The sequence below is a fragment of the Acomys minous genome, assembly GCF_964271855.1.
Source record: "Acomys minous genome assembly, chromosome: 12".
NCBI classification, from domain to species: domain Eukaryota; kingdom Metazoa; phylum Chordata; class Mammalia; order Rodentia; family Muridae; genus Acomys; species Acomys minous.
The window spans coordinates 99249507-99268566 of NC_140493.1; the positions used below are offsets into that span (position 1 = coordinate 99249507).

At 46.6% G+C, this 19060-nt stretch overlaps 1 protein-coding gene across 1 annotated transcript in view; it reads right to left on the minus strand.

Annotated features, from left to right (window-relative positions):
- The window catches only part of PITPNC1 (phosphatidylinositol transfer protein cytoplasmic 1), a 270108-nt gene that overhangs the window by 6260 nt on the left and 244788 nt on the right, over positions 1-19060 (minus strand). Inside the window, exon 8 of the mRNA XM_084748592.1 lies at positions 13071-13134. Coding sequence (XP_084604718.1) covers positions 13071-13134 — 64 coding nt within the window. The remainder of the gene's footprint in view (positions 1-13070; positions 13135-19060) is intronic.

The window sequence follows — 19060 nt, forward strand, 5'->3', positions numbered from 1 at the left end:
AGCCTTCATCCCCTGAGCTAGAGATGCAGGCATTTGCAAGGCACCTGGACCATTACCTGGATGCTGGGAATCCAAATTTCTGTCCTCACTATCACTCAGCACAAGTGGGTTTGGCTGCTGAACCATCTCTCCAGCCACTTCAATTAGGGTTCTGAATTAGGATTTAACAGGAGAATGGAGAACCAGATCCAGTGTGTGTGTGTGTGTGTGTGTGTGTGTGTGTGTGTTCGAGCACACACACGTGCACATGCTGCTATTGTGGGCACGTGAGGCTTTTGAGGACTAGGGTCACATCCTCCCTACAGTGAAGGCCATTAAAGCAATCGGTGGCCTTGACAACATCACTATCAGGTTTGGATCGCAGAAGACGCAGGTACCTTTGGAGGGTAAATTCAGGTGAAATACCAGAACTTCTCACCATTCTAATCCCCAGAACTTCCTTTTTGTACTCCGAAAGACACAGGCTGTTCCTGCCATTCAGCAATAAATACCGATAATTGCTCACCCAAGAGGAAAAGAAAGTCATCCCTCAAGGGGGTTTAAACGAACAAAGCACAAAGAGAATGAAAAGACAGAATCATTTAAAGGGGAAAAAGAACACCGTTTGGTATCCAACAAGTAAGTCAGCGAGGCCTCGAATACTACCTGCTTAAAAATTTTAATTGATTGGGACTGGAGACACAGCTTAGCCAGTAAGAGCACACCCTGCTCTTCCCAAGGACCAGAATTCAATCCCCAGCATCCACAATCAGATAGCTCACAACCACCTGTGTAACTCCTGCCTTGAGGGAGGGCAGGTGGGGATCAGAGGACAACTTTTGGGAGTTGGTTCTTGCTTCCTGCCATGCGGGGCCCAGGGCTCAAACTCAGGTCACTGAAATGTCTTGTGGCCCCTTGTATGACTGTCCGTCTGGGCTATTCCTCGCATCCTTTGGTGACGTTTACTTACTGGGGATAGAGAAAAACCGGGTAACTGGCAATATCCAAATAAGGCCGAAGTGAAGGCTTAGCCTTGGCGTAGGGTGGAGGCCTGGGCTCTCCTTATCTGCTTTGGTAGTGTTCCCTGTTTTGCTGGGGATCAGGCCCAGGGCCCTGAGCGTGCCAGGCCGGAGCTCTAACACCAAGCTATATCCCCACCACTGGGTTTTATAACATCTGAACAAACAGAACGACAAAACTTTTTTTTTTTTAAAGACAGGGTTTCTTCTGTGTGGCCCCAGGCTTCATAGATCAGGCTGGCCCTGATCTCAGAGATCTGCCTCTACCTCCCAAGTTCTGGGACTAAAGGCGTGTCCCACCATACTTTGCTCAAAAACCATTTTCCGTTAAATTAAATCTGTGACCATTTCCTTATGAAGTTATTAAAATTTCCTGAAAGAAAAAGTTTTCACGAAAGAGATAAAAATTACAATTGAGCTGACATAAAATGAAATTTATATTATTTTAAGAAAAATTATACCTATTAACTTGTCACTCGTTTTTTGGTGTTGTTGTTGTTTTCAAGACAGGGTTTCTCTGTGTAGCCTTGGCTATCCTGGACTCATTTTGTAGACCAGGCTGGCCTTGAACTCACAGAGATCTACCTGCCTCTGCCTCCTTGACCACTGAAATTACAGGCATGTGTCACTGCACCTAGCTTAGGATATATCTTTTATGGGGAGAGGGGGTTTGTTGTTGTTGCTGCTGTTGTTGTTTTGAGACAGGGCTTCTCTGTGTAGCCTTGGCTGTCCTGGACTCACTTTGTAGACCAGGCTGGCCTCGAATTCACAGCGATTCACCTGCCTCTGCCTCCCAAGTGCTGGGATTAAAGGCGTGCGCCACCACAGCTGGCAGGATATATCTTTTAAAATTGAATAGCAATTATGAAAAATTACTTGGTTAACAAGTGGATGGAATGTTGTGATACTGGTGTTTCCAGCAGGGGGCAGAAATGACACAGAGTACAGAATTTGAATTTTTTTTTTTTTTAAACTCAAGTCTCTTCCTTGGAGGCTTTTGTAGCCTCCCAACTGTCAATGAGACTATTCTTTCTTTGTTGCTGTTTTCAAATATGTTATTTTGCTTACTTCCTAGTTAACTTATCCATTCTCAAGGTGGTAACTTACATTTCATTTAGCACCCATAAAGATTATTATTTTTTTCTTTTTTTCATAGGCTTTTGGGTAGGTTAGGCTGGCCTCTAACTCCCTATGTAGCTGAGGATAACTTTGGATTTCTGATCCTCTGGCCTCTACTTCCCCAATGCTGAGACTGCAGGTGTGCTGCCCCAGCCACAGTTTATGTGTGTTGGGGATGAAGGCCAGGGTTTGCGCACGCCTGGCACTTTGCCAAATGAGTGACATCCCTAGCCACTTATGTGGTTTTATTACTATTTATAAATTAAAAAAAATAATTTTAAATCTGTGTGTGTGTGTACACATGCACGCGCACACATGCGTGCAACTTTGTGGAGCCAATTCTCTTTCCACAGCTGCTTGGCTTGTACGGTTAGGGCCTTTCCCTGCGGAGCAATCTTGCTGGCCCATCCATGGGGTTCTTCTTTGTGGTCCAAACAGCCCCTCGACTTTAACCATCTTTTCATTATGATTAAAAAAAAAAAAAGTAAAATTGTAAAAAAAATTATAAATGATTCCGCCATCTCATGAAATCCCAAAGAAAGAGGGCAATCAACATTGCAAGACAACCATCATGCTGATATCATGGCAACAACGGGGTGTCTGCAGACAGAGAATGTGGGGGACTCTCCGGAAGGTGGGGGTGGGGCGCATTCTAAGTTCTCCCTCTGCCACAGTTTAATGCTAAAAATGATGAATTAAAACAGAAAGAACACATGCAAAGACCTGCAGCCGTAAGCATCCAGCCCTGCTCCCCCCCAGCACCCCCCTTCTGCTCTGAGACAAAGCCTCACATCGTCGTAGCTCAGGCTCCAACTCAAGGCAATTCTCCTGCCTCAGCTCTCAGCCACCATGCCTGGCGTAGGTTCTAGAAATAGTGCATCCACTGTCCCTCCCTCCCCTGTAGCTTTCTTTGTCTGGTCCTGTTTGTTTTGACATTCCTAAGGGAAAAGGTAATCAAAAACAATGGACCATCCAGGAACGGTTTCCTTAAAGAACAGTCCTATCTTTAGAACAGGGAAAGAGGAGAGGTGAGGGAGGTATCTGACCAAAACCCCAGCAAACCTTCAGCAAACTCTTGACCCAACTTTCCCTGCAAAACCCAATCAGATCATGCCACTGGGGGAAGGAGGAGCCAAGGCGCGCTCAGATTCGCAGGCGCTCACATGCATCCAAGGGCGGCGTGCACCAGCCTGGCAAGGCACAGTCCGCATCATGCTCTCAAAACTTACTTAACATTTACAAAATGTTACCAGAAAATCTTCCAACTCTAAAGCCTTTGTCACAATAGCCACCTCTCAAAGTTCTGTAATTACATTTTTGTTTTGTTTTTGGTGGGGGTGGGGTGGGGGTGTTTTGAGACAGGGTTTCTCTGTGTAGCCTTGGCTGTCCTGGAACTCTTTTTGTAGACCAGGCTGGCCTCGAACTCACGCGATCCGACTGCCCCTGCCTCCCGAGTGCTGGGATTACAGCCGTGCACCATTACGCATGGCTATACTTTCTTTAAAAAAAAAAAAGGTTTACCATTTGTTTGTTTATTTATTTATTGTGCATATATACACATGTGTGTACATGTGCATGCAGTGCCTGGTGAGGACAGAAGAGGGCACTGGATACCCTAGACCTAGAGTTACAGGCAGTTATGAGGAGACAAGGGCGCTGGGAACCGAACTTGGGTTCTTCTGCAAGAGCAGCGAGTGCTCTCAACTGCTTAGCCATCTCTTTAGACTCTAATATTCTCATTTCTTAAAGAAAAAAAAAAGTAGCAGCATGTAGTAACTGCATTCCTGACTTTTCAAATATCTCACATATATTATCCTAGGGCCTGGGCATGGCAGACAAAAAGCTCAAACTGTTCTCAGAGAGGTCTCAGTTCTGGCTGAGACCCACACAAGGACTTGCTGATTAGGTCTTTGTTACCTGTTCGGCATCTTCTTTAGCATGACTGGTTGAGGGATAACTATATTCTTTAGCATGACTGGTTGAGGGATAACTATATTTAAATCCTGGTATACACCATGCAATCAGCTCTCAGTGATGCAAGGCTGCCAATAACCCAGGGCTCTCTAAGGCCTTTGCTAAGTCCCCACCCAGATTGACTGTGCAGCACCCCTAAATCTCAGCTCATCACCCCTCCACCACTCGGCACCACTGCTGCTTAGTCTTGAGATTAGCCTAAATCAAAAGGAACTGACTGAGTAAAACAGCCCGAAACAGTTCTAGAAAGCCTTTCAGAGCCCAGGAAACCTAAAACAGCCCATGAGGGAAGCCTTCCACAGAACACAAGCGTCAACTGTGCCTTGAAAAGCTCGGCATTTGAAGCCAGGCACAGTGGCGCACGCCTGTAATCCCAGCACTCGGGAGGCAGAGGCAGGAGGGTCTCTGAGAGTTTGAGGCCAGCCTGGTCTACCAAGTGAGTCCAGGATGGCTAAAACTACACAGAGAAACCCTGTCTCGAAAAACCAAAATCAAAAACAAAAAAGCAGAAGCTTTGATCTATTTTACATTTGACACCTGCGATCACAGCTATGTTATTTCATGATTGGTGCCTTCTTACAGGCTCCACCAAACGCTTCCACCCTCTGTGTCCTGGGTTTTATGATGGGGTTAGCCATGAAGTTAAGCCTCTTCAAAGAATGGAAAGATCTGGAAGACCCAGGTGACTGACACAACCACTCAAGAACTCAGGGGGCATCTTCACCCACAGTCTCTGGGAGAGGTTGTGTTTTCACAGAGGGCTGGGGGCCCCCCGCATTCTCAGGGGCTGACAGATGGGTTTCTGTGTCTGTTTCCCACAGGGTGGGCAGCGCGCTTTGAACAGTCTACATACACTGGTCTGTGCATGGCCCTCTATGTCATCCACAGTGGAGGAGTGCTGATTGCAAACTTTTATGTTGGTTTGTTCATGCATGTTTTTCTCGTATTCCCGAACATCATCCATTGTCATATCTGAAAGAAGTCAAGACGTGGGCAACTGCCGTTATTAAACACAAACTTTAATGGGGGATACTTTAGGGAAAGATGATAGCTCTATAGTAGGCTTAAAAAAATTAAAAAAAGAAAAGCAGGTGACTGACTAACTTTATGGAGTAAATCATAAAGTTAGATAAGCCAGCCAAAGAAAGGAGTGAGGGCAAGAAAGTTTTAAGGGTGGAAATCGTTGAGGGGTGAATCTTGGAAAGTGGGTGGTGAAAGTGTTAGCGAGTGGGCTATGCATAGCGTGAGATCTCCCAAAGCTGTCTTAGAAGATCTCTTTTTGGGGCCAGAGGGGCCAGGTGTTCTCAGTTTCATACTTACCTTCAGGTGGAACTTTCCAGAGAGGACTAGGGCAGCTTAAAGTTAGTGCATCTGACAACAGCAAGGACACTTTCATTGCTACGGTTGGAGACAGGCTGTGCAGGGCAGACCCAGTGAGTTCACTAGTGTGTGTGCGAGAGTCCGTACAACTCTCACTCGATGTGTTTTTTTTACATAGAATAGAGGGGGCCAGAAAGTGCCGGTCTTTGAGTCTAGGCTAACAGCTTGGACACGGCTGGCACTATTCCGCCCAATGATCTATAAATACAATGGCATACAACACCATGTTTGGCTAGAATCTATAATTTTTTTTTTTTTTTAGTATTTTAGGATAATGAGCTTCTAATCCATAATGGTTTTCAGAGGGAGATAGTTTTGTGACAGTTTCTGGTTGGGATAGTGGTGGGAAGTGTTTTAGTGGCATCTCTCTAGTGAGGGGGAGGCTGAGACGCTGTGGAACATTCCATATGCCAGGATCCCCAATTCTCAACAAACAAAAATCTGATCCCAAATGTCAATAGTGACCAGGTTGAGAAATTCTGGCTTATTCTCGCATATTGACACTTGGGAGGCTGAGGCAGAAGGATTATGGCTTCAAGGCCAGCCTGAGCCACATGAGACTTGTTTAAAAAGCAAAACAAAACAAAACAAATTTGGGCTGGAGATCTGGCTCAGTGAAGAGCACTGGCTGCTCTTCCAGAGGACCAGGGTTCAATTCCCAGTACCTACGTGGCAGCTCAAAACTGTCTGTATTTAATCCAGCTCCAGGGGATCTGACACCCCCATACAGCCATACATGCAGGCAAAACACCAATGCACATAAAACAAACAAACAAACAAAACCCAAACACCTCAGACAAAAACAAAATAGCAAGCCAGGACACGGTGGCCCACGCCTTTAATCCCAGCACTCAGGAGGCAGAGGCAGGCAGAGCTCTGTGAGTTCAAGGCCAGCCTGGTCTACAAAGTGAGTCTAGGACAGCCAAGGCCTCACAGAGAAACTCTGTCTCTAAAAACCAAAAACCCAACAACAACAGAAAAACAAACAAAAAAAAAACAAAAAAGCAAAAACAAACAAACAGAATGAAAACCAAGAAAATCTTCCTTTTTAGCAAGTGAAATGCATAAAATTGATATTTTATTGGTCCCACTGTAAACATTCTCTTTGTATTCCTCACCACCCCAACCCTCTTGCTATTCTGATTTATTTTATCAGCTATTCCCCCAGCCCCACAACCCTTTATCGCTGCCCTGTCAGAATTTCATTTCATGGCTTTTCACCAACCAAGAAAGTCTGAAAAGGAAAAAAAAGAAAAAAAAAAAAGAAAAAAAAGAAAAAAGAAAAAAGGCTGCATCCTCTACCCCATCACTGACTGGCTTAGTGGGGGATTTGCAGCTTGCATTCCAGCTGGAGTTTCTCCTTAAGTATTTTCTGCATCACATGGCCTGATTTTTAGATCAATCCGAGTGTCATGTGAGGTGCTCTTTGCTTCCAAAGGGCAGACCTGGAGTATGGCTCGAAATCTAGGCCTGGGCTGTTTCATTGACCTCACGATGCCCTTCCCAGCCCTGGAATCATCCATCAGAAACGCTGTCCACAAGCAATGTAAGTATAGAGAAGGCTAAGCGGCAGGCTGGCCAAGCAGGAGCATGCTCTTCTTTTAGAAAACAGGTTATTGACAAGCAATCAGAGAATGCTGCTTTAGGGCAAAGACAGAAGGGTCCTTAATCAATCAATAAAAACACATGCCACAAGACCAACCCCCATAATGTTAATGACTGATTAGCAGTATTTCTTAAACCCAAACACACCTAGAAATGAGTACGAAGAGGTAGGTCCCAGTCAACTACGAGTTTAAAACTGTACACGTCATTAACCACTCAATTGGGAAAACAAAACACGGGGAAGTCGAGGAGCTTGCTGTCTCACTCTCCTGAATCTCCACAGAAGAGTCATTCTCTATCTGTGATCAGCTCATTGTGAGGGGAGATCTCCACCCAGGGTAGACTCTGGACTCTCAGAGCTGGATCACTTTCAGGGAGGCAGGAGGGGATTGAGTGGCAGAGACCATCTGCCTCGTTCAGGGAGAAAAGTAGAGAATATCTCAAGGGACTGATGGTGCCACATGATGACAAAAACAAAAACATAAGACAAAACAAAAAAAGAAGAGTGTTTAATCCTGGTAGGAAAGGTCCTTGATATATTTAAAAACACTGAAGGCTGCCGGGTGATGGCGGCCCACGGCTTTAATCCCAGCACTCAGGGAGGCAGAGGCAGGTGGATCGCTGTGAGTTTGAGGCCAGCCTGGTTTACAAAGTGAGTCCAGGACAGCCAAGGCTACACAGAGAGACCCTGTCTCGCAAAACCAAAAACAAACAACCCTCCCCAAAAAACACCGAAGGCTTCTGCTCTGCTCTGTCTGTCTGTCTGTGTGTCTGTCTGTCTGTCTGTCTGTCTGTCTCTCTCTCTCTGTGTGTGTATCCCAGGGGGACCCTGAACCCCCTGATCATTCTACCTCCACTTCCCAACTGCTGGGGCGACATGCCAGGTAAGCTGCCAACTAAGAAAACCTTCTCTAAATCTTGAAATATCTTCACATTCCATAAATACATATAAATATGAGGTAAATAATTCCACCAGTCCTCTTTAGTAATTTATGGAGATCCTAATTAGGTGAAAAAGCCCCAGTTTGGGTTATCTGGTTAAATGTATTGTACTGTCTTTGCAATGGATATTACCTCAAAATCCGCATGCAAATCTATTTTCTAGAAAATTCAATTGCATGTACCCAATGACAGACTACACTTCCAAAGGCAATTCATCCTTATTACTGATTGATCTTTCAGTGATCAGAGTAACTTCTAACAATTCCAGTTCAGAGCTCTTGCCAGAAACAAATGCTTTCTGAGGTTATCAGCCAAACTTTTTTTTTTTTCCAGATAGGGTTTCTCTGTGTAACCTTGGCTGTCCTTTCTCTGCCTCCCAAGGGCTGGGATTAAAGGCATGTATCACCACTACCGGCTTTCAGCCAATCTTTTTTTTTTTTTTTTTAAAGATTTATTATGTATACAGTATCCTGCCTGCATTTACAGCTTCCCTCCAGAAGAGGGCACCAGATCTCACCATAGACAGTTATGTGGTTGTTGGGAATTGAACTCAGGACCCCTGGAAGAGCAGACAGTGCTCCTAAACCACTTGAGTCATCTCTCCAGTCCTCAGCCAAACTTTTAAAGGTTTTTTTTTCAAACACTTATTCATTCATTCACTCATTCGTGTGTGTGTGTGTGTGTGTGTGTGTGTGTGTGTGTGTGTATCAATCACAGTGCACAATGTGGTCAGAGAACAACTTGTGGCAGTCTGTTCTCTCTTTCTACCATATGAGTCCTGGGTATTGAAGTCAGGTTATCAGGTTTAGAGGCAAATGCTTTTACCACTGAGCCATCTTGCTGGCTTTCAGACAAATTCTAAATGCAAGAAAGCCTTAAGTGATAACCTCTTTTAGATTTTGAAAGGCTGTAATTTAGTTTTCTTTTTCCTCGTGTGTGTTGTGTGTGTGCAGTGTAGGTGTGAATATATGCTTTTATATGTGCTGCAATATGAAGAGGACACACACACACACACACACACACACACACATCAGGGTCTGACCAGGAATCCTGGGTCCACTGGAAGACGCTGGTATGGGGAGCCCAGCTACCTTGGGCTCATCCCCCACTCTCCCACCCCCCACCCCGACCTGAGCTTCCTTCTCTCCTTGTCAGGCCTTCCCTAGGGATTCTGGCTGACTTCTAAGTCACTTCAGAAGACGGATTCATCTATCAGCCAGAACTCAACCTCCCACACACTTTTTTTTTTCCCGGTGGAGTCAGGTTTTCAAAGACATTCGTGAGGTCCCCCTCAGTCACAGGGTCCCCGTGGCAATCTTCAACGTGCCTCTCTGAAAATACTGTCAGATTTGAGGAGAAAATCCGTGCTCTTGGTGAAGCTGGGCTGCTATTTTTATCCCGCCTCCCCTCTCGCCCCATCTCCTCCTGCAAAGTGTTGTGGCTCCGGCTGATTAGTGTTCTAGTCAGGCAGGGAGGCTCGGGGCTCGCGGAGAAGAGAGACCAATCAGGGCTTTGGGGAGCAAATGCACCTCCTCTCGCGTGGACATGGCGCTACTTTACAACGAACGCGAGCAGAATAAAATCTGCTTAGGGAAACAGTTTCGTGACTTCCAAGAATGCTGGCGCTCGGGAGAGATGCAGAAATAAATCCTTGGGTGAGAAAAGATCACCATCCTGGACAATGTCTTTTTCTCCACTCATAATTAGGCACTGGAGATGGGGGGGGGGGGGAGTCTAACTTGAAAGGGGGGGGCAGCTGGGGTGGGGGTGTGCAGAGGTTGTCCTGGATGGTACTTAAGGATGGACAGTGTGCACTGCCCAAACAGGGAGCAAAGCAGACCCCAACAATATAGCACCTGCTGAGTCTGCCCAGAAGGGGGACCCTTTTCTAAGGCATCTGTTTAAAGAGGTGTTGGGGGATGGGCACTTATTTCTTCTTCTAATTCTCATGAGGCACCAGAGCTTAGCTGTTGTCCCTAAAGACATCTCTGATTCTTCTAGTCTAATCTATTTTGAATGAATTATTTAAGCCGTCCTTGTAAGCCAATCGGCCTTACATCCCAGGCTGGGAGCCAATAGTTTCAAGTCCTGCTGGCTTCTGGGACCACAGTGGGCTCTGGGCCTGAGAATGCTCATCTCTATGAATGCCCAGAGGATTAGGAAGCTGCAGGTCCAGGGACCTTGCTTTGAGGATCAGACCTGTAAACTGTGGCTCCAGAGGTGTCACATGGGACCTTGACCATGTTACTAACAAGGGCCTCACTGAGCCTGAACATGACCAAAGGGAAGAAGCAAGCCCAGGCAGCCAGGGTTATCCTGGTTCGGACTCTGCCACGGTTGCCACACACCCATCTGTCTGAAAAGGTCCATAGTTCCCAGAATGGTCTTGAATCAGTGAGTGGCTCAGGAGACTTTCTGTGGCAGGGCCCTTTTCTATTCATTTAATTTCCTGCGAGTCTGTGTCAGGTAATGAAGGAGCCACTGCATTCCAGGTTCGTGGCTCAGCAGGGCAAGAGTCTACACCAAATTGGTGGTGTGGTTCTCAGACCCTTGCCGCCTGAAAAGGCTTCTTGTTTTGGTTGGGACTGTCACTGTGGACACAGCGGGTGGAGACCACTCTCCGGCGCCCCGATGGTCTACGTCCACCAAAGCCTACGCCTTCCAACCTCAACTTAGACACAGAGAGGATTTTGTGGTGAACAGACTACATGACTTGTTAACTGCCTTCCGAGCTCCTCCTAAGCAAACAGGAATTCTTAAAGACCCTTCGACTGGAGAGCCTGTGTTTCATCTAATATATTATTCTAGCTCCAGGCTCCCGTAATAACCTGAATTCTGGAGGAACATTGGGAATCCTAGGCAAGTCTCTCTTTTAATTAAATGCCCCGAGTCATCACTTCTTTGCTGCAGGCTTAGCTGAGATGAAAAGTCAGGGCCCTCGCTCCATATTCCCTCACTCTCATTTTGTTTCTCCTCATTTGTCTTTTCTCACTTTTTTTTTTTGAAAAATATTTTTAAGAATTATTATTGTATATGTTTGCACAGTATGTGTATCATGGTATTTGTGTAGGTGTTAGCAGACAATTTTGTACAGTCAATTTTCTCCTTTCATTTTTTTCCCCTTGAGACAGGGTTTCTCTGTGTAGCCTTGGCTGTCCTGAGCTCACTTTGTAGACCAGGCTGACCTCGAACTCATAGTGATCGGCCTGCCTCTGCCTCTCAAGTGCTGGGATTAAAGGTTCGTGCCACCACGCCCAGCTTCTCCTTTCGCTTTTAATTTAGGCTCTGGAATAGAACTCAGGTTAACAGGGTTGGCAGCAAATGCCTTTACCTGCTGAGCCGTCTCACGGGCCCCAAACCACACACCCCCCCCTTTTCAAGACAGGGTTTTTCTGTGTAGCCCTGGTTGTCCTGGACTCACTTAGTAGACCAGGCTGTCCTGGAATTCAACAGTGGCCTGCCACTGCCTCCCAAGTGCTGGGATTAAAGATGTGCGCCACCACGCCCGGCTTTTTTTTTTCTTTCCTCTCTCTGTCTCTCTGTCTCTGTCTCTCTCTGTCTCTCTTTCTCTGTTTCAGTGTATGTGTTTGTGAGTATGTGTGTGTGTGGGTGGATGTGCGTGTTGTTTCCCAGTAAACAAAAACAACAAAATAAAAGTACCCAGAAAAATAAAGACCAGAGGAAATAGTCCCAGGATATGCTCGACTGCCCGGTCTCCTAAAGGAACAGGCCTCGGAGACTCTTCCTGACAGCCCAGTGTAGGAAGAGCATCCTGTGGGCGTGTGACACAATGATCTAAGCAGGGATGGACATTTGGACAAGCCAGGGAGAAGCACTTACTCTCTAGCGGGTGCAGATCTGAGAAAACAGAAACATAAAACGAAACAGACCCAGTCTACAGTCCAGAGGACCATGCCGTTTAAAGTAGTGCTGAGGGCTGGAGGGATGGCTCAGCGGTTAGGAGCACTGGCTGCTCTTCCAGAGGTCCTGAGTGCAATTCCCAGCAACCACATGGTGGCTCACAACCATCTGTAAAGGAATCTGATTCCCTTTTCTGGTGTGCACGAAGACAGAGCACTCATAAATAAAATAAATAAACAAGTAAATAAATAAATAATAACTTCTTTAAAAAGAAAGTTTAGAATGTAATCTTAAAACAAAAACAAAACAAACAAACAAAACAAAACCCCACAGTGCCCAGAAGCAGCTGGTGGCATGAGTGGCCAACATTGTCCTCACCCGTTCTGTCCCATGGAGCCTTTCACTTTAAGACTGAGAAGGGGGTCGGCTGCTGCTGTGGAGACTGAGGGCATGGGTGGAAAAAGACCAAAATACCATCTGGGTAACACCCAGGACAAATAATGTGACTTAGGACAACAGACCCACGCAGTCAGCTCTGTCCTAAGCCACTGCTTGGGTGCGCTCACTTCTATCTGTAGCCGAGGACACAAAGCCACCTTCAGACACTGCAGAGGACTCATGCCCACACCACGGCAATGTCGAGCATCCAGGGCAGGGTGGTGCAGCCATCACGGTACCAAGCAAACCTTGTTTTCATTTACTGACAAACCTTCGAAGGGCATTAACAACAAAAAACCCCCCAAAACGCCAGAGCGATACTTTCAATTAGGGTTATCCAGGCACCCGCATTCCGTCTGTCCGTGACATCTCAGAGAACTTGTGTTTCAGGTGTCCCCGGCATCAAGGGGACGGGTACTCAGTAAGATGCTGCAGATAATGTTAAAGTTTGGGATAAATTAGGATGGGTGTGAAATCCATCCCGCAGAGAACAAGGGAGTCCTGTGTGTCTGTCAGAAGAGCAGCGAGCACACCAAGGTCTTACTTGGTCAATAGTTCTGCGGTTATTTCAGACCAAGCTCCTATAATTACATCTTTATTGGGCTCACCGGACAGCTATTTCCAATACAGGAAGCCTTGGCCTGCCCTTTGCTGCTGTCCTTCTAGGTTACACTTGAAGCTGGACGTACTAGAAAAGCCAAGTCAAGGTGTTATGAAACTGTTCTCCAAGTTATTTTGGGCCATCCGACTTACCGTACCACTCATCAACCCACGCGAAGGCCTGTCTGTGTCCAATCAGCAAGATGTCTCGGACCACCTGAAGAGTAAGAGACGGAGGTTGAAATAATAGCAGGTGTGATCGAGTCTTGGGGCGGGGGGCGGGGGGCGGGGGGGGGGTGGCGCTGGAGACACCGCTCAGCGAGTAAAGTGCTGGCTGAATTTGGATCTTTAGCACCCATGTAAAAATTACCCGTGTTGTGCCGGGCGTGGTGGCGCACGCCTTTAATCCCAGCACTCGAGAGGCAGAGGCAGGCAAATCGCTGTGAGTTCGAGGCCAGCCTGGTCTACAATGTGAGTCCAGGGCAGCCAAGGCTACACAGAGAAACTCTGTCTCGGAAAAAAAAAAAATTACCTGTGTTACGTATGCCCATGACCCCAGTCCCGGGGAGAGTGGATATGGGGGTTCCCCAGGTGCTCTCTGGCCAGCCAGACTTTCCTGTCAGTCAGGCCCAAGCTTAGTGAGAGAGCTTGTCTCAAAACATCAGCTGGGTCAGCGAGACAGGGACGAGGATAAAGGTGACTCCTGCCAAGTCCGCCTGAGCTCAGCAGCTGGGTCTCAGTCCATAGAAATGGTAGGAGGAGAAAGCAAATTTCTGAACGTTGTCCTCTGACCACCTCATGTCCCACTGCACTAAAATGTCCTCCCCACCCCCAAGGGAATCAATAAACAAAAGGTAGTAAAATAATTTAGGAGAAAATTTAAAAAGCTGGAGAGAGGAGAAGAAGGGACAGAGGGAGGAAGGGAGGGAGAGAGAGAGAGAGAGAGAAAGAGAGAGAGAGAGAGAGAAGAGACAGTAGGATGTTGACCTCTGGCCTCCATAAGAGCATGGAGTAGCCGGGCGTGGTGGCGCACATCTTTAATCCCAGCACTGGGAGGCAGAGGCAGGTGGATCCCTATGAGTTCAAGGCCAGCCTGGTCTACAATGGAAGTCCAGGACAGCCAAGGCTACTCAGAGAAACCCTGTCTCGAAAAACCAAAATAAATAAATAAATAAAAATTAAATTAAATTTAAAAAAGAAAGAAAGAAAGAAAAGAAAGAGAGCATGGAGCGCACAAGTGTGCCCCCTCTTCCACACATACACAGATAGGCCCTGAATTATAACGATAAAATAAAATAATAAGAATATTTTAGGTCAGCTTTCTCCTTTGTTTCTTTCTTTGTTTCTTTCTTTGTTTCTTTCTTTCTTTCTTTTGAGACAGGGTCTTTTTCCCTACCCACTCACCCCAACTTTGGTCTTTGAGACAGAGTTTCTCTGTCATGGACTCACTTTGTAGACCAGGCTGGCCTTGAACTCACAGAGATCTGGCCACCTCTGCTTGGATTACAGGCATGTGTCACCACTCCCGGCTCATTGCAGTCATCTCTGAGTGTGTGTCCAGGAGCTATGATTGGTTCGTACACATCTTCAGCCTGACTCACAGGGAGGATGGAGCCATTCATTTACACTGGGCCCATGGAAAAGGGCTGATCCAGGGCAAGCACTGGGGCTGGCGACAGAGCTCAGAGGGGAAAGGGACCTGCTGTGCACACTGACAATCTGAGCTCCATGTCTGGGACCTAGGGTTGACGGAGAGAACCAATTCTTGTGCTCTGACCTCCGAAGCATGCTGTGGCACACTCACCGGCAATAACAGTAAATAAACACAGCTTACCAAAACAGACGAGGAAACATCTCGCCTGTGTATGCCAGCCTGTGGTGCCACGATATTTAGATGGAAGGATTAAGAACTGATGGCTGGGGGGCTGGAGAGATGGCTCAGAGGTTAAGAGCACTGACTGCTCTTCTAAAGGACATGAGTTCAATTCCCAGCAACCACATGGTGGCTCACAACCATTATAATGAGATTTGGTGCCCTGTACACAAAATAAATAAATCTTTAAAAAAAACCAAACTGATGGCTGCCAAGATCCTCCGAATTGGGAACCATCTGTTTTTCAGACAGGTTTTCTGTTTTGTTTTGTTTTTTTCTTTTTTCTTTTTGTTTTTTTTTTCCAGACAGGGTTTCTCTGTGTGACCTTGGCTGTCCTGGGCTTGCTTTGTAGATCAAGCTAGCCTCAAACTTCAAGTGCTGGGCTTAAAGACGTGCGCCACCACATGTGCACGCCTGTGTGGAGGTAAGAGCAGGACATCAAATGCCTTCCTTTCCCTATAACTCCAGGCTGACTAGACAGCAAACTCTCAGTCTCTTCCTGTCTCCATTCTCCAGAGCTGGGGTAAAAGGTATGTGCAGTCGGAACTCAGGTTCACATACCTGTGTAGCCCACAATGGTTTCTTATAGGGAAATTGGGACAGGCGGCTTAAAAGAAGAGAATAGATATAGTTTGTGGGCACATGCAACACAACTTATGTACTTTTATTGCATGGGACACCTTTTGTTCTGTATAAACATGCTATGTGTGAGCACACTTACCAGTGTGCGTATGTGTGAGGTGGGCTGATGTTGGATGCAGCCTTCTGTTGCTGTCCACTTTCTTTCTTTAACCTTTTTTATATTATTAACTTTGTGTGGGTGTGTGATGGCACATGTGTGTGACAGCTGGAGGACATGTTGCAGAAGTCAGACCTTCCCCCATACAGGTCTTGTGGCTTGAATTCACATCGGCAGGCTTGGTGGTGAGTTCCTTACCCAAGGAACCATCTTGCCAGGCTTCATCTTATTTTTCTGAGGCAGGGTCTCTCATTGGGCCTGGGACTCACCGGCTGGCTAGACTGGCTAACTAGGAAGTCTCCAAGGGTGCCCATGGCCTCGCCTGCCCCAGTACTAGTGCTATTAGACACATATATGCAGTGCTGTGCCTAGACCCAGCTTTAATGTGGGTGCTGGGGATCCGAACTTACGGCCCTGCTGCTTGAGCGGCAAGCACCACACCTCATGAACCATCCCGTCAGCCCATAAATATTCCTTAATACATTCTTGGAAACTCGCAGACCACCTCCAGCAGTCCTTCCTTCCTTCTTGACAAACAAACCCAGTGATTGTCAAAAACCTCTCCTGCAAGGCTGGAGTGCGTTGCGATAAGCCGAGGGTTTTAATTGGGTGGATTTTCAGAAACAAGGGAAGCGTTTCTAATGAAGTGTTTATCCCTCGAGGCCTCTGGGTATCTGTCGAGGTCCTTTTATGATGTGCAAGTGGAGACATGTAATGAATCTGAGAAACACCACGCAGCCGTACACACTCGAGTGCTGACTGTGGCAAATGCGCGGGAATCAAAAAGAGCAGCATCGAGGCGGCTGTAAATCCACCCAATCGTATTCAGGACAGCACAGCTGTGGCTGGCAACGCGGCTTCAATAATGTGTTAATGACTAGCTTATGAATACCACCCCCCTCACTGTGAACAGATTCTAAGAAACAAAGGTGTTTAGAAAAAGCCCCCCTCCCCCAGTACTTTCCACCCATGTGAACAGTCCCCCATTAGTGGAACAGGTGTGCTGGGCGAGGTGGGGGGAGTGGAGGGGTGAAGGGGCAAGGGGATGGGGGGCAGGGGATGGGGGGCAGGGGATGGGGGGCAGGGGATGGGGGGTGGGGGATGGGGGGCAGGGGATGGGGGGCAGGGGATGGGAGGCAGGGGATGGGTGGGAGGAGGCTGTAATACTTCATTTAGTTTGGGATTAGGAGTGGAATACATATGACCAAAGCATCACTCTCTCAGGCGTTTTTTTGGGTTTTTTTTTTGTTTTTAAAGAAGTGGGTTTTCAAACTGGGTGTGGTAGTACACGCCTTTAATACCAGCACTCAGGAGGTAGAGGCAGGCGGATCAAATGTGAGTTCCAGGTCAGCCTAGTCTACAAAGCAACTCCAGGACAGCCAAGGATAGATAGAGAAACCCTGTCTCGAAAAACCGAAAAATAAATAAATTAATTAGTTTTAAAAAAGAAAGAAAGAAATGGGTTCTCAGAACTAGCCAAAGTCATCACCAAGGAAATAAACAAAATTAACTCTGGGCAATTTAAACATGTTTTGTGAGCGAAAATAAGATGCATGACCACACAATAATTCTTTAGTTAGAGGAGATCATTCCTCTGTGTGTGTGTGTGTGTGTGTGTGTGTGTGTGTGTGTGTGTGTAGTCTACCACAGGCGGGAAGGAAGGAGGCACGTGGGGTGGCACACACCTGTAATCCAGCACTGTGCACTCGAGGCCAGCCTGGGCTGTTTGAGACTCTGCTTCGAAAGAATAAAAACAGGACCAGGAGAGTTGGCTCATCTGGTCAGAGCATTTGTTGCTCTTGCTTTGGAGCTGGATTTGACTCTCAGCGTTCATACAGCAGTTCACAACCACCTACGTACAACTCTAGTCCCAAGGATTCGATTCCCTCTTCAGATGCCCATGGGCACCAGGCATGCCTGTGGTACACATACATGCCTGTAGGCAAAACACTCATATGAGCCGGGTGTGGTAGCGCACGCCTTTAATCCCAGCACTCAGGAGGCAGAGGCAGGCGGATCACTGTGAGTTTGAGGCCAGCCTGGTCTACAAAAGTGAGTCCAGGACAGCCAAGGCTACACAGAGAAACCCTGTCTCGAAAAACAAACAAACAAACAAACAAAAACCCCCCAAAAAACAAAAACAAAAAAACCCAAAACCAAAACAAACCCCCCAAAAAACACTTATATGCATAAACTTTTTTTTTTTTTTTTTAAAGAACAAAAGCAAAGGAGAGGGAGGGAGAGGGGAAGAGAGACGCGGGAGAGAATGGAAATCTGAATGAGCGGACGAGGCAGATGTGGCAGATGTGGGGTTTAGGCTGTGATTCGTCTTCTTGCTCAATAACCAAGGTCAGGGCACACACAGAAAGAAAACCAGAGGTCTCTGTGCTAGTAAGTTATAACCAACAACTCCACACAGTCAAGAGTCACCTGGGGAGGAAGCCTAAGTGAGGAATTACCCAGATCAGGCTGACCTATGGACATGCCTGTGAAGAGTTTTTCTTTTTCTTTTTCTTGAGACAGGGTCTCACTATGTAAGCAAGCCCTGGCTGGCCTAAAATGTGCTCTGTAGAACAAGGCTGGGCTTGGACTCACAGAGATCTGCCTGTCTTTGTCTTCCAAGTGCTGCAATTAAAGGGGTTCACACCAGTGTGAAGGGGTTTTATTAGTTACTTTAATTGCTGTGGGGAGACCTGCTTGTTCTCGGTTTTGTTTTGTGTTTGTTTAGGACAAAGTCTTACCCATCTCTTGTAGCCCAGGCTGGTCTTGAACTCATTATAAAACTAAGGATGGATTTGAACTTCTGTTCCCTCTGCTTCCACCTCCAGAGTGCTGGGATTATAGGTGTGTGCCACCAAGAGTAGTTTATGTAGTAGTAACACAGGACTGCATACATGCTAGGCAGATAGTCTATCAGCGGAGCCACATCCCAGTGCCTGTGACATTGGGAATTATTTATATAATTTTTTTACTTTCTTTAAAAATATTTTATTTAATTTTTTAAATGTATGTGCATTGGTGTGAGGGTGTCAGATCTTGGATTTACAAACAATTGTGAACTGCCACGTGGGTGCTGGGAATTGAACCTGGGTCCTTTGGAAGAGCAGCTGGTACTCTTGACCACTGAGCCAACTCTGTAGCTCCCCCCCTTTTTTTTTAAAGACAGTTTTTCTGTCTAGCTCTGGCTGTCCTGGAACTCACTCTGTAGACTAGACCAAGTGCCCTTGCCTAGCGGTAGACTAGGCTGGTTTTGCCTCCTGAGTGCTAGGGTTAAAGGCATGCACTACGACTGCCCAGCTGTTTAAGAATTTATAACATCTGGGTTGGAGAGATGGCTCAGCTGGTTGAGAGCACTGGCTGCTCTTCCAGAGGACCCGATCTCAATTCCCAGCACCCACAGGGCAGCTCAAATCTGTCTGTAGCTCCAGTTCCAGGGACTCTGACGCCCTCACACAGACGTACATGCAGGCCGTGCACCAATAAACACAAAATAAAAATAAATTAAAATGATAACATTTATTTATTGTTGTG